Here is a 13289-nt window from a genome sequence, read left to right as displayed (position 1 = left end):
TAACCAGACTATTTGATAAATGTGGTAAAGAAAAAAAAGGCGCAAAATTTTCTTTTGAGATTTTGTCAAATAAGATACCAAATATTTTTTAAGTGATAACCTAGAAAAATGATTAAAAGAAAAAAAAAACACACACACACGCACTGTGGAGGTTGAGATAGTGGCTATTTCCTTTAAAATGATTGTGTTCGAAAAATAAATGAAATAATAAGGAAATAAAAGTCATTGTCTTTATCACGTAGTTTTTTAAGCCAGCTACGGTAACGGAACCTTGACGAGGAAAATAGCTACAGTAGGTGGGGCTTATTTCATTGTTGCACTTGGTGGTGCAACAGGAAAATGTAGACTGAAAACACAGGCGGTTTCTCAGCTTTAAGTGACAGAAAACAGCTCAGGGTTCACACACTAGCTAACTCATTCTTTGTCGTACTTTGTGATGGATGATGAAGCTGACGTCTTCTATCGGCAGATGCCTAAAGTGGTAAGTCAGAAAATGTGATGATAACATTTTAAAGAAAGTTGTTTTTAGAAAGAAGTAACTAAATGTGGTTTGTGATAGCTACATGCTAACGTCAGCGTTTTAACTGTCACCAGGAGCTTCATGCTCACCTCAATGGCTCTGTCAGCTCGCAGACCATCGAGAAACTCATCCTCCGGAAACCACATCTCAACATTGAGCACAGCATGACCGCCATCGGCAAAGGCCAGCGGAGGACGCTGGATGAGTGCGTATAACTTCATGTCTTAATTTATTCAAACTTTAATACTTAATAAGAAGAGCTAGATGGGCTGTTTGGTATCATATAACAGGTGAAACCGGTGATTGGTTCGTAATTGTGTTCATTCTTTTTAATACACTTAATTAAGTGCAATCAGTCACGTAAATGATTAATAGATAATCGTCTCCGCACGCTCAGTGTGAGGCAAGTGGTCTGTATTGACACAGACAATAGTTCACTGACAATGGGACGGGGGTGTCTTTGTTAATCGGATCAGCATAAAAACAACACGGTGCGCATGCCCGCAGGTGTTTTCAGGTCTTCAAGGTCATCCATCAGCTGGTGGACACGGAGGAGGACATCCTGATGGTGAGGACTCACCCTTAATTGACAATTAACTCACGTATTGCTCTTTTTTTTTTTTTAAATCTAATTGTTTGACCAGGATATCATCAACAAATGTTTTTACTTTCCAGGTGGCTACAGATGTAATCAGGGAGTTTGCAGCTGACTCTGTCAAATATTTAGAACTCAGGAGTACACCAAGGGAGGAGAAAAACACAGGTAACTATAGTCAGCATGGAGCCTAATGTTTTGATTGTCTGATTTACTGTCAGAATTGTTTTACCAAATTATTAAGCTTACAAATGCAGCTGCAATGATCAGACAATTATTTGATTAGTCATCCACAGAAAATTAATTATTCTGATAATCAAATAATTGTTTCAGTCATTCTATGAGAAAAAAAAATTGTCGTTTCCAGTTCCTTAGATGAAACGATTTGGTGCTTTTCTTTGTAGTAGTCATGGATTGGTCAAAACAAGACATCTAAAGATGTGACGTTGTGATGTGGGAAATCAGAGGCCATTTTTCACTATTTTCTGGTGTTGACTAATAATCAAGAAACATAATTTATTGTAATTGTAATAAATTTTTATTGTCAGTCCCTGGACCTCATTAATCAATAATGAAAATAATTGTTACATGCCACTTACAAGTTCATTACCTTTGTCCTAGGATTGACAAGAAAGGGATATATTGAAACTGTCATCAGAGCCATCCAGCTGTGCAAAAATGAGGGATTGGACATTGATGTCAGGTAGGCATAGCATGTATTATTATTGCAGTGTAGAAAAAAATACAGAAACACACACACTCCTGCCACCATCACTGACTACTGATATAACCGCCAAAACACTGCATAATACCTGACTCTGATGTCCCAACAACAACTTCAATGCTGGCCACAGTAGTGCATGATAAACTTGCCCATTTATCTTGAAGGTTTCTGGTGGCCATTGACCGCAGAAATGGAGCAGAAGTTGCCATGGAGACAGTGGCCTTGGCTGAGCAGTTCCTTCTGTCCTCTGACGGTTTGGTGGTGGGAATCGACCTGAGTGGAGATCCAACGGTCAGTCAACCAGTTTGAGGCTTGCAGAGTGGAAAGTAGCAAAGAAGATTTACCTGTGAAGATGATGATTATGCTTAATGTGAAATATTATTAGAGCCAAAACACAATTAATAGAAATGTAAAATTAGAGAAGTGGTTCCTAAACCTCTTTAAACCAGGGCATCCCTGTTTTCCCTCTTTCACTGTAAGTGACTCACAAAGATGTAAATAGTCTTTTGACAGTATTAGTGTAAATATGAGATGTATAGTGTTCACATAATTGTCACCTTGATGTTTAAGTACATTTATTAAAAATGTATGGGGTTTGTTTCTGGATTATGTGAATAGTCTTATTAATTAATGTAATTGTCATTCTAAGGTGGGTGATGGAAAATCTCTACTTCCAGCTTTAGAGAGGGCCAAGAACTGTGGACTGAAGCTGTCACTGCACCTCTCAGAAGTATGACCATAACAATCTTTATGTCATTTGACTTAAGTCACATTGTCTGTGATTCTGATGACATCGCTACCAAAAATGTTGCAGGTGCCGTCCCAGTTGGAGGAGTCAGATTTGCTGTTGAATCTTCCTCCAGACAGGATCGGTCACGGCACCTTCTTGCATCCTGAAGTTGGTGGATCTCAAAATCTGGTTGACAAAGTGCTAAAGAACAACATACCACTGGGTAAGACCGAGTTGAAATGAGTAATGTTCTGTGGTTTGTTCAGTATGTTGACTTGATTTTTGATCTCCCAACTGTCTTTTCTTGTAGAGCTATGCCTGACATCAAACGTTAAAGGACAAACTGTACCATGTTACTCCCAACATCACTTCAAATACTGGTATCAGCTTGGACATCCAAGTGTCATTTGTGTACGTTTCCTCCTTTGATACTCTTTGAAAAACATTTGGTCTGTGTTTCTGATTAGGATTAGGACTAAGGTTGGGTCAAAGTGACAAGTGGGAGGGATTGGCGGATGGACAACCTGGAAACATAAGGCCTCCAGCCCTGGCTGGCATGAAAATAACAGATGATTTAATTAATCAAATATATGTAAGAAGTCACTAAAAAAAAGACAATGACCAAACATATGGAGCCAAGTTTTTACACTGAAGTGCTAACACATGGGGCCATGGTCATTGCTCAAAAGTATTGAGGTTCCAGTCCTGATTCTGATTTAAAAAAAAAAAAGCAGGAAAAACAAAGTTCACTATTAATGACTTTTATTCTTTGTCACATTACAGACTGATGATAAGGGGGTCTTCAGTACAGCCTTGTCTCAGGAGTATCAGCTGGCTGCTTCCACTTTTGGTCTCAGTCGTGAAGCCGTGTGGAAGCTCTCCCAGCAGGCCATAGACTGTATCTTCGCACCAGAGACAGTGAAGCAGCAGCTCAAACAGAAGTGGACAGATTTACAGCCTCAGGTGTTCCAGTGACCCGTTCAGCGGAGCCGAAAACCAATCACATACCTCAGATTTCTGTTTTAAGACAACTTTTCATTAACTTTTTACAAGTCTTTGTAGAAACCATGACATGAACTAAAAGGGACCTCAAAAAAATACCTGAAGTAAGTGAAAGTAAATGAAACTTATTTAGAACAACTGTGAAGTGTGTCATTTTCTGCTGTTACATACCATCTTTGTGGTGTTGCACTCAACATAAATCAAAGCAACAAACTTTTTACGACATATTGTAGATGGATGAGCTGACTTCAAAGAAATTGTCTGTGATTTAAAAACAAAAGAAAATTCAGTGGATGCCCTTCAGTTTCTTCAAGTCCATCCAAGATCTTCAAAGTTCTCTAAATTCCAGCTCACACACAGTCCTGTCAATGCAGCACTGTTTGCTGTCACGCTTTCTTTCCGAATTTGCCGTGTTTGTCCTTGTTCTTCTTGAATTTGCCATGCTGCATGTCCTTCTTTTTCAGTTTCCCGTGCTGGGGACCCCCATTGCTTGCTATTGCATTTCCCCCATCCAGCTTCCGCTTCTTGTCACTGTTGGGAATAACACATCATTATAAACATGTTTCTACAACAACCAAACAGACATCTCCTAAGATGCTGAATGTCACTGCACCTCTTTATGCTGACGATAGCTGTGTTCCCTGCTTTCTTCAACACCTGGTCCCACTCCTCATCATCTCCACGGATCCTGTACCTGTAAACATGGAAGAAATCATTAGAGCTTCAGTGAATATTTTTCTGATGTAAAAAAAAAAAAAAAAAAAAATGCTCAGATAAAAAATGACCACCCTCCTGGCCTCATACTCACTCTTCCAAGTCCAACTCCTTCACTTTCTCTATATCCTGCTTGTGTTGCTCTTCAAACTCCTTCGCTGCGTCGTTCTGTTAATGGAAGGAAAAGCATTTCCTTTTTTAAGTTCGTTTCTCACAAATACATTACACAATATTTTAATTAATTTATCTGCTTTTATATTTATATATTATTATATAAATATATATAAATTATATATTTATATGTATATGTATATTTATATATATTTATATATTATTATTATTTTATTTATATATAAAGATATTAAATTTGAGATTATAAAAAAACTGAGAAGATCAGCAAATGTTTGGCATGTTAGTCTATTAACTGCTTATTCAATCACTAATTGTTTCTACATTAATTATATATCTTATATAACTGAGTTCTGAGATACGACGTACCAGATCATCATTAAGGCTTCTGACTGTTGGCTCCATGGTAATGTCTTTAGTGGCCCCCATCTCTGCCTCAATTGCCTTCTCCTGGATGCTGGTGAAGGCCTAGGATAGTAAAGGTGAGAACAATAGAAAGTACTCAGGTTATTGCAGTTGTTTTAATAGGTTGTATAACATCATATTGAAAAACGTAGTATAAACATAACTTCCAACACTGATGTCAACTCACTTGGACAAATTTACGGATGAGACGGTTGAAGAGGCCCATGAGCTGCGAGCTTGGGAGCTCGATTTCCTTTTCTAGGTCGTCCACCGACTTGTGCTGCAAACCTATACCCAGCAGTAACGCCTAGGATAGAACAGTCAGCAGCATCAACATCTGCCTGAAAATAATTGTGGTCATGGCAAAGAAACAACTGGGCCTCCAAACCAGTGGGAGGTACTTACACACTGTGCTGCTGAGAGAGAGATGTCACCGAGCTGCTTCAGGAAGAACATGCGTGCCACATCTGGGATCAGGTCCATGATGAGGTGGTAGTCCACCATGCTCCTAGAATACAACTCCAGCCGTTTGAGGTCGTAAGGGCTGAAATGGGCACTCAACTCGGAGCTACTGAGAACTGAGGAGAACAGAGACACATCAGGTCAGGACCTTGAGACACTAAAGAAATCTGATCAGTCCGATGCACAGGCAGAAGGGTCTTACTGCTCGTCTCCTCCTTGGACTTCTTATTCTGCAGGATGCTGAGCGCCAGGCTTGGATGGAAGTTGCTGAATTGGTAGGAGAGGAGGGACAAGAAGCGCCGGCGGAAATCTGAGGAAAACGAAAACTGTTCAGTAGGACTATAATAAGTTTAAAGAGAAACCAGATCTCCTGAGGTAGTGCAGCAAAGTTCACCTTTCCAGAAGGCAGACAGCCACTGGCTCTGCTCTGGGGCTTCATCTGTATTCAACTCCTTCAGCATCACACAGGAGTGCTCTCCCGTCAGGTCGTTCTAGATGTAACCACACACACACACACACCGATGATTACAGCATGTGACAACAGCACAATGAACAGAAACTTATTAAAACAAGATCTTTTTATAAATACTTACAGGGGTTTGTCTCAGGTAGACTGGAGTATAACCTGCTTTCTTCCAGAACCTGCCACGTTGCACAAAAATGTTTGGACATTAATAAATCTTCAACAGTATTACCACCCACTTCCCCTCTTCACAGTTAGGGGCACTCACTTGAGCAGCTGTGCAGTAAGACCATAGGAAACTCCTAAATAGTCCAGTCTCTCTGCTCTCCTCTCACTCAGCTTCAGCAGCAGAGGGGGGAGCTCCTTCCGTGGCGTGATGACCTCCTCCAGGAGACTGACAGCCTGGACAACAACAGAGTTTGTGTAACAGATGTGTGCGTTCAATCCGCCTCTTCTGATCTCTAAATTGTACTGTTACACTTCATGTGGGGAATTAATCTCTCTCAGATGTTGCTCGATACATTACATGACTTTAATTGTATTACCTCACTGCTGACGGAGGTGATCTCATTGTGGTTCGAGTGTGTGCTCTCATCTATGGTGGGAAACTTGCCCTCATAGTACATCTGCAGCATCTGGAGAGCTCTGGAGCCATAACCCATCTGTTGGACAGGCGGAGACCCAATTATACACGTGAAAATGAATTAAAACACTGGATAAACAGCTGAGGCCTTTGCAAATTCGTACCCCTTGGTAGTCTGGATTGACAGCTATTCGCACCACTCTGCCTCCTGAGAGGCTGCCGAACTCTGGGTCTTGGAACTGCAAAGAAAAGAGCGCAGGATTCATATTTGCACTGTGGAAACATGACCTGTAAGGATTTTCTCAGAAGCTTTGTGATGGTTACGTACTTGTTCTGACACAGTCCAAGGAATGAGATCACCAGAGGCCTTCTTCCCCCTGGACAGACTGTTTAGGATAGACTGCCGAGATATTTCTCCCTCCAGACACACCTGAGGGGCCACAGACGGACAAATAAAAGTCAAAATAAAAAGTCAAAAGTCTAAAGAAATTGAGCTGGAGCCAATGTGTGTTTGTGAAGTATATGACAGAAATAAGGAGATGGATGATTTAGTGCAATTTAAGGTAGATTGTGAGATGTCATTTATAAAAAGATATTCCTCGTCAGTTTGTGGGAGACTGATAACATTTAAATAAAAATCTCCTACCCCACCCTTTTGCTTTGAACTGCATGGAAGCCATTAAAAAAAATAAATAAATAACCCACAGAATTTCATGAAGGGTGTTGAGTGTCTCACCTGCACCACAGCGAGGACCTCAGGTAGTGAGTTCTGTGTGGGAGGAACAGGCGGCAGGAGGCAGAAGAGGTGGTGGGCCGGAGCATCGGACAACATCTGCAGGTCGTTGGGGGAGTTCTGGAGCAACAGGAAGCAATAAGCCAACAAATAAAAACAAAGATGCCACAACACTGTGTGTAGAACAGCATGCTCTCTGAATCAATCAGAATGATTTTATTACAAGTTAAATATCTCACTTTGTAGTGTGACGCCACGTAGAGAGCCATCAGCCTCTGCAGGAACGCCTCAGAGGCCTTGTGGTAACAGAACAGTGTGTCTCTGTTCACATAATATCTGGACAGTGTGGGATAAGGACGAAAGCAGAGAACTCTACCGCTCCAGTACGGGCTGAAGGAGTGTGTAACTAAATAAAATAAAATAAATTTGTAACCATCCAATATGCTGCAATTCAAACCTGATTAAGCTTTATCTGAGATTCAACTCAGCTGCGATATGACTTGATGTTTAAAATGCTGTATTCATTTAACTGTATGGTTGTGTCCCCAAATCAATTTAAGAAAAAGCAGGGAACATTTTGGGCAAGGTTTAATAATATCTTCATAAATGTTAGAAGTGGATATGTGACTTATTGGGGCCACAGAGACTAATCACTTAAAATCTGCCCAAACTTGGTTTTTGACAGTTGTGATGTTTGAAGTTTGAATTAATGTAACTCTACTTTTGACTTGTGTAAATGTTTAAATACCTACTGGTTAATCTTAACCTGCATCAATCATCATCAGTGATCATAATCAATTAATCATTTAAGTCAACTTTCAATTTAAACCACACAGTCTCTGGTTCCAGCTTCTCAAATGTGAAGATTTTCTGTTTTTTCTTGGTCATATTTGATACTGAATTGACAAGGTTTACATTTGGACTGTTGCTCGGCCCGAACAAGCAGTTTCAAATCTTCAAATTGGGCTTAGGACTCAAACCAGTATTTTACGACATTTTACAGATCAAATGATTAATTGAGAAGATCATTGGCAGATTAATCCATAATGAAAATAATGAGCAGTTGCAGTCCTGCTCTGAAGGCTTGTGTTTACTTGTCACAACGCTGAAATGTTTGTACCAGTTTAATCAAGGCTCAACCTCCAGCTCTATCAAGGTGTCCCTGGCATGTCTAGACCTGGGGTAACTTAAACACCTATTAAGGATACAGGTCACAGGTCTGTGGAAGTGGGCAGCCAGAAATGAGCCTGGGTATACTGAGACAGTCCAGACAGAGCAGGTCATTCAGCCATTTCTCCACAGCATCTCCTGGAGCGTAGCGAATGGACTCGTGAAGAGAAACCTCATGGAGAGAGCGGGCTGTGTAGGGAAATAATTAGACAGCAGTCAGTCAGAAGATAGAGACACACTGAACACACACGGACAGTAAAACACTGAGATACAGTGTTCACCTGCTGCTAGCCTTGCTGTGTTGGTGCTCCTGTTCTCTGCTGACATGCTCTGCTGACTGTCTGCGCTCTGCTGCCTCAACTGCTGAATCAGTTTGAGCGAGAGGGAACGCCCGGTGCCTTCGTACCTGCAGAGATCCGTAATACGAATAATTAGAGCTGAAGTTATTTAAAAATGTATTGATCGACAGAATATCAACTGTTTTGATAATCAATCATTTAGGTCACAATATTCACTGACTATAACTTCTCAAGTTTAAATACTTGCAAATTTTCTTAGTCTTCTACCACACTAAACTGAATTACCTTTGGAATTTAGATGAAAGTCAAACAAAACAAACAGGGACCCAACAGTTAATTGAGAAAATAATCTGAAGATTAATCGATGATGAAAATAAGCTTGTTTGTTTGTTTGTTGCAGTCAGACTCAATCATTACTGATCGCCTTTTTTCATTGGTTATCAAATCCATATCACTTGGTATTTGATTATATGAATGTCATCCAGCTCTGTTACTGACCCATTGATGGTGGAGGCCATGAAAACCAGGTAAGGCCCCAGCAGTTTCTTAACCAAAGGAAGAGGGATGGCTGCGGCCTCATCAATGACCAGCAGTTCAGCCTGGCCCAGTTTCACTGCATCTCCTGGGTGGATGTACTGTTGGTCAAAGGAACATCAGACATGTGGATTTCACTTACCAAGAGTGGTCTTGTCATTTACCAGATGCTATCAGAGCAGGGGCGTCCCTCTCTATCTTCAAGAATCTCTTGAAGACTCATCTCTTCTGAGAACACCTCCAACACCCAAACAAACCTAACTTGAACTTATTATGCACTTTCGGTGCATTTCTTTACGTGATCTCGTATTTTGCCTTATTGAACAGATGTAATACTTAATACTTACTTCAAGACTTGACTTCACTTGTAAGTGGCTTTTGCCAAATGAGAAGGGCGAATGAAAATTTACCTGAATCGTCTGCCGATGCTCTTTGAAGATATTCACCCGCACCACTGCTTTGTTGAACTCTGGATTCAAAGACTGGATGATTTCATAGTCAAGATGCTCCTACAAATGCAAAAGAGGATATGAAAGGGTCTGTCCTGACAACATACTGTGCCTGATACAGAGAAGATGCTCACGCAGCCCACCTGATACTGCAGAGCATCAAATCCTTTGAAGATGAACTCAAACATGGTGTGGAGGTTGTCTGGGCTCGGTGAGGTTACGAAGATATTGGAGTAGCTGTAAAAAAAAAAAAAAAAAAGTGAGGCAATTATTATCTATGTCTCAAGACAATATGACGCGCAATACTGATGGCCTTACAACATTATAAAACTAATCTGTACCCAAAAGCCACAGCTCCAGTGACAGCCAGCCCCAGAGCTGCAGACTTGCCTCGACCACGGGCAGCAGTCAGAGCCACAGTGCTCCTCAGGGTCTTCTCTGAGATTGCCTCAATGAACTTCAGCACTGCCTTGGCCTAGAGGATAAGATGCACCTTGAAAATGACAACTGGGACACCTAATAGCATGTGATTCTTCAGAACACTGCCACAGTACTTGCACTCCAAAGTGGTGGCTACTTGGAATTACAAAGATCTATGAATCTGAATCTTATTGTTGCAGTCATCAAATTATATGACATTATACTAATTATACTGTAATAAATGTATGAATTGGCTCCTAAACAAGAGATCCTGACCTGGTCCATGGTCCTGCAACAATCCACCAACACCCCCACAGGCTGAGTGTCTTGAAGGGACTCCTTCAGATCCTTCAGCTCCTGTTCTCGTGGCGACAAACCGTCCTCCTGGAGGGGGTGAGACAACTTGTCATGAAATAGGGAGTATATAACAAACAAGCTTTATTCATATGGCAACAGACAAAAAAAGAATAAAAAAGACAAAAGAAAAAAAAAACAATATAAAAGCAAGGACACAAAGTGTACAACCACCAAACATCAACTCATGATATCAAAAAAATCTACAGAAAATACAGGAGTTTTAAGATGTGTTTTAAAAATGTGAAAATGTCTGTCACAATTTTTTTGTTTGACCAAAAGTCCAAAACTTAGTGATATTTGATTTACAATGATAGAAAAAGAGAGAAAAACAGAAAATGATTACACTGGAAGACGCTGAAGCCAGAAAACATTCTTCATTTATGCTTCATAAGTGAGTTAAATAAATAATCAGTTGTCAAACATAATCATTCATTTTCTGTTTTCTAAGCAATGAACTGGTTTTACTCTAATAAATAGGTACCTGAGTCTTTGGAGGAACTGGCTTGATGTTTGCCATGTGGCTGGAGATTGGCAGGATGTTGAGTTGGTCGTCAATGACAACACAGTTTTTGCAGGATGCAAGAGACAGGATGAACCTAGAAAATGTGGAGCAAAATTAATAATATTGTTAAATTGTCATTCACTGAAAAAAAAAATCGATAAAGTCCAGAAAAGAGGATACCTCTCATTGAATCGTCCCACCACATCCTGATGAGCCTCAGTCCTGTATCGAGAGTGTACGTCCTGAGGAAAACAAGCCACAACAATCCTTTGTCATCTGACTAGAGAACAGACTCTGGCACGTGTGGAGATAAAACATGATGGAAACTTACCATAGTCATTGTGTACAGCTGCTTGAGAGAGTTCATTGTCCTCAGCAGTATGACCACTATCCCACCTCCTTCTACAGTCTCAATAGTTCTTGCTAAGAGGTTGGGAGTAAGAGCTTCAAAATCCTGTGCAACACATAAAACAACAGAAATAAAGCTCGAGAACACCTGATATACTGACCACACTGACTTTATATTTATTTACAGCTGTTGATCCCAAGCCATGAAATGAGCTAATGTTTCTTGTGACCCCTCTTCTCAGGTTGTATATGGGCTGCATGCAAGTCAACCAAAGGCTGAGGTCTCAGAGGAAATAATGACAATCAATGAAAAGTTTGAAATCCTGTCAATCATCCCACAGTCCTCTGTGTAAGCACTTCTACGGCCACAGGGCAGAGAGCCTCACCTGTAAGACACACATGCCGTAGGTGTTTCCCAGGATCTTGTGTGTCTCATTGTAGTAACAGTAGCGGATGTTGGTCGCAGCGATGAAGAGCTCAAACGGGTCATCCTGATTCAGATTGAGTGTGCCTGTTTTAATCTTCTTCTGCAGCTGTCTCATGCGCTTCTTGCGATTGCTGTTTTGGACATATTTGACAAATCAAACCCCCCTTCTCCTTTTTGAAGCAACAAATATCAGACATCTAACTCTGTGAGAGCCTAGGCTCACCTGCTGAATCCTAGGTCTTTTTTGTAGCACCAGAGCACAGATGGCCGAGCTCTGACGGTGGCTTTAGACAGCATGTGATGCAGGATGACAACCTGCATCAGAGACAGAGGTTTGAGGCTAAATGCAAACAGACTCATGCGACTCAGTTAAAAGGACACAAACAATGTGACACAGATCAATTTGCGCGGGAGAACAGGGATCGATAGATTACCTGATCTCTGCCACGATCTCCCACCACCACAAACATGGTACGATGCTGCAGAGCGACTCCATTCTCTATCTGGACCCGGATCCGGTTGTCCACCTTCTTGCGAACTGTTGCCATCGTCTTCCTGCCCCTGAGAGAAATCAGCCACAGCTACGTTAACACAGAGAACCCAGTGTGAGTAATACACAAACACTGAAGTGCTGCCAGTCGAGCTTGAAAAGGAAAAAGAAGGCACAGGATCCAGCCAAAACAAACGAAAAGTTCATCTAAAACCTGCCACAAAGCGAGGAGGGAAGCGAGAAACTGAAGCGTCACTTCAAACACGAAGCGTTTCCAATTGTACCTTCTGCTACAGACAAACTGGTTGTGGTTTAATCCTCATAAAAACACAGCAAGTCGAGAGCTGAAGTTACACCCCAGCCATCACGCTGTTGATACACTCACGTGGAGACAGCCGTTCATGGAGGACCCCCCGATGTGACGTCAAACATGTGCGACATTTCCTTAAAGGGAAAGGTTGGTTTGGTCTGCCCATACATCCATGGGTCTGCCAGACTGAAACCTCGCTGTAAATGAAACAACCAGTCGATTTGTTAATCGGTTGTATCGATCGACATAAAATTGATCTATTAACTATTTTCTTAACTGTTTAATCATTTAAGTAATTTTGAAATCATAAAAAAAATCACTGATTATGAATTCTCAAGTGTAGAAGTGAAATGAGAAGTCAATCAATTTATCTGTCACACAAAAGTAACTAACAACTGTTCTGATAATATAATGATAATTATAGAAATGTAAACTGAATATTGTGGGGCTTTGGACTATTGATAAATCTGTGATGGGCCATATTTGCCATGTCATCAATCAATAATAATGAATAATGAAACTAATCATTAATTCCAGCCTTAATGTGGATATCTATTGATCTCAGTCCTCTACGATAGTAAATGGAACATATTCTGGTTTGAGACTGCTGGATGGACAAAGCAATGAAGACACTAAATTGGGCAATGGGCATTTTTCAAAATTTTATAACACTTTGTCCACCAGTAATTCATCATGAAAATAATTAGCAAATGATTTTAAAAAAAAGAGAGAATTACCAGAAGTTGCTTACACTTTTCCAGGTAACTAACACAGATAATGGTTGGGGTAATGGTTGAGGTTATGGTCCAGTTTCATTGGGGATAAATAATCCTTATGGAAGAGTCTGCCTGGGAAGATCAGGTCGGGGGAAAAATATCCTGATACTCTTCAACAAAAATCAAAATCAAAATTTCATTTAAAAT

The 13289-nt window shown here is 40.6% G+C and overlaps 2 protein-coding genes across 3 annotated transcripts; one reads left to right on the top strand and one right to left on the bottom strand.

Moving 5' to 3' along the window:
• The first annotated feature begins 313 nt into the window (after window positions 1-313).
• Window positions 314-3709, top strand: mapda (N6-Methyl-AMP deaminase). The gene is made up of 10 exons (XM_071495761.1): window positions 314-481; window positions 595-725; window positions 1028-1088; window positions 1196-1283; window positions 1737-1818; window positions 2004-2130; window positions 2489-2569; window positions 2654-2792; window positions 2880-2980; window positions 3353-3709. Exons 1-10 carry the CDS (start codon window positions 437-439, stop codon window positions 3542-3544), a joined length of 1047 nt encoding a protein of 348 aa, XP_071351862.1. The 5' UTR covers window positions 314-436; the 3' UTR covers window positions 3545-3709.
• On the bottom strand, window positions 3315-12487 carry nat10 (N-acetyltransferase 10). Of its 2 annotated transcripts, none has more exons than XM_071495751.1 (29): window positions 12442-12487; window positions 12001-12127; window positions 11790-11881; window positions 11526-11697; window positions 11123-11245; window positions 10972-11033; window positions 10771-10885; window positions 10209-10316; window positions 9854-9987; window positions 9656-9749; window positions 9474-9572; window positions 9028-9164; window positions 8512-8636; window positions 8269-8419; window positions 7300-7396; window positions 7064-7180; window positions 6656-6757; window positions 6492-6566; window positions 6290-6406; window positions 6013-6146; window positions 5875-5923; window positions 5676-5772; window positions 5484-5591; window positions 5225-5397; window positions 5007-5126; window positions 4784-4882; window positions 4380-4453; window positions 4185-4265; window positions 3315-4102 (listed from the first exon to the last, which is right to left on the bottom strand). In XM_071495751.1, the coding sequence occupies exons 2-29, from the start codon at window positions 12112-12114 to the stop codon at window positions 3958-3960; spliced, it is 3114 nt and encodes a 1037-aa protein (XP_071351852.1). In that variant the 5' UTR covers window positions 12115-12127; window positions 12442-12487; the 3' UTR covers window positions 3315-3957. The 2 variants fall into 2 exon arrangements, with proteins under 2 accessions (XP_071351852.1, XP_071351843.1); XM_071495742.1 differs by having other exon boundaries at window positions 12341-12471.
• Between the last annotated feature and the right edge of the window lie 802 nt (window positions 12488-13289).

The sequence above is a fragment of the Trachinotus anak genome, unplaced genomic scaffold, assembly GCF_046630095.1.
Source record: "Trachinotus anak isolate AG129_WGS33_773 ecotype Australia unplaced genomic scaffold, CSIRO_AGI_Tana_v1 ptg000002l, whole genome shotgun sequence".
Classification (NCBI taxonomy): Eukaryota; Metazoa; Chordata; class Actinopteri; order Carangiformes; family Carangidae; genus Trachinotus; species Trachinotus anak.
This window is presented reverse-complemented; position numbering and strand designations above follow the sequence as displayed.

What these genes read in the sequence shown, in the direction of transcription:
- nat10 (XM_071495751.1), bottom strand. Translation starts at nt 12,114, where the DNA reads ATGGCAACAGTTCGCAAGAAGGTGGACAACCGGATCCGGGTCCAGATA. An exon ending in AGCATCGGCAGACGATTCAG is followed by an intron (nt 9,165 to 9,473) that starts GTAAATTTTCAT and finishes TTTGACCAACAG; the next exon opens with TACATCCACCCAGGAGATGC. An exon ending in GCTATCGTCAGCATAAAGAG is followed by an intron (nt 4,103 to 4,184) that starts GTGCAGTGACAT and finishes TATTCCCAACAG; the next exon opens with TGACAAGAAGCGGAAGCTGG.
- mapda (XM_071495761.1), top strand. Translation starts at nt 437, where the DNA reads ATGGATGATGAAGCTGACGTCTTCTATCGGCAGATGCCTAAAGTG. An exon ending in CGGAGGAGGACATCCTGATG is followed by an intron (nt 1,089 to 1,195) that starts GTGAGGACTCAC and finishes TTTACTTTCCAG; the next exon opens with GTGGCTACAGATGTAATCAG. An exon ending in AAAGAACAACATACCACTGG is followed by an intron (nt 2,793 to 2,879) that starts GTAAGACCGAGT and finishes CTTTTCTTGTAG; the next exon opens with AGCTATGCCTGACATCAAAC.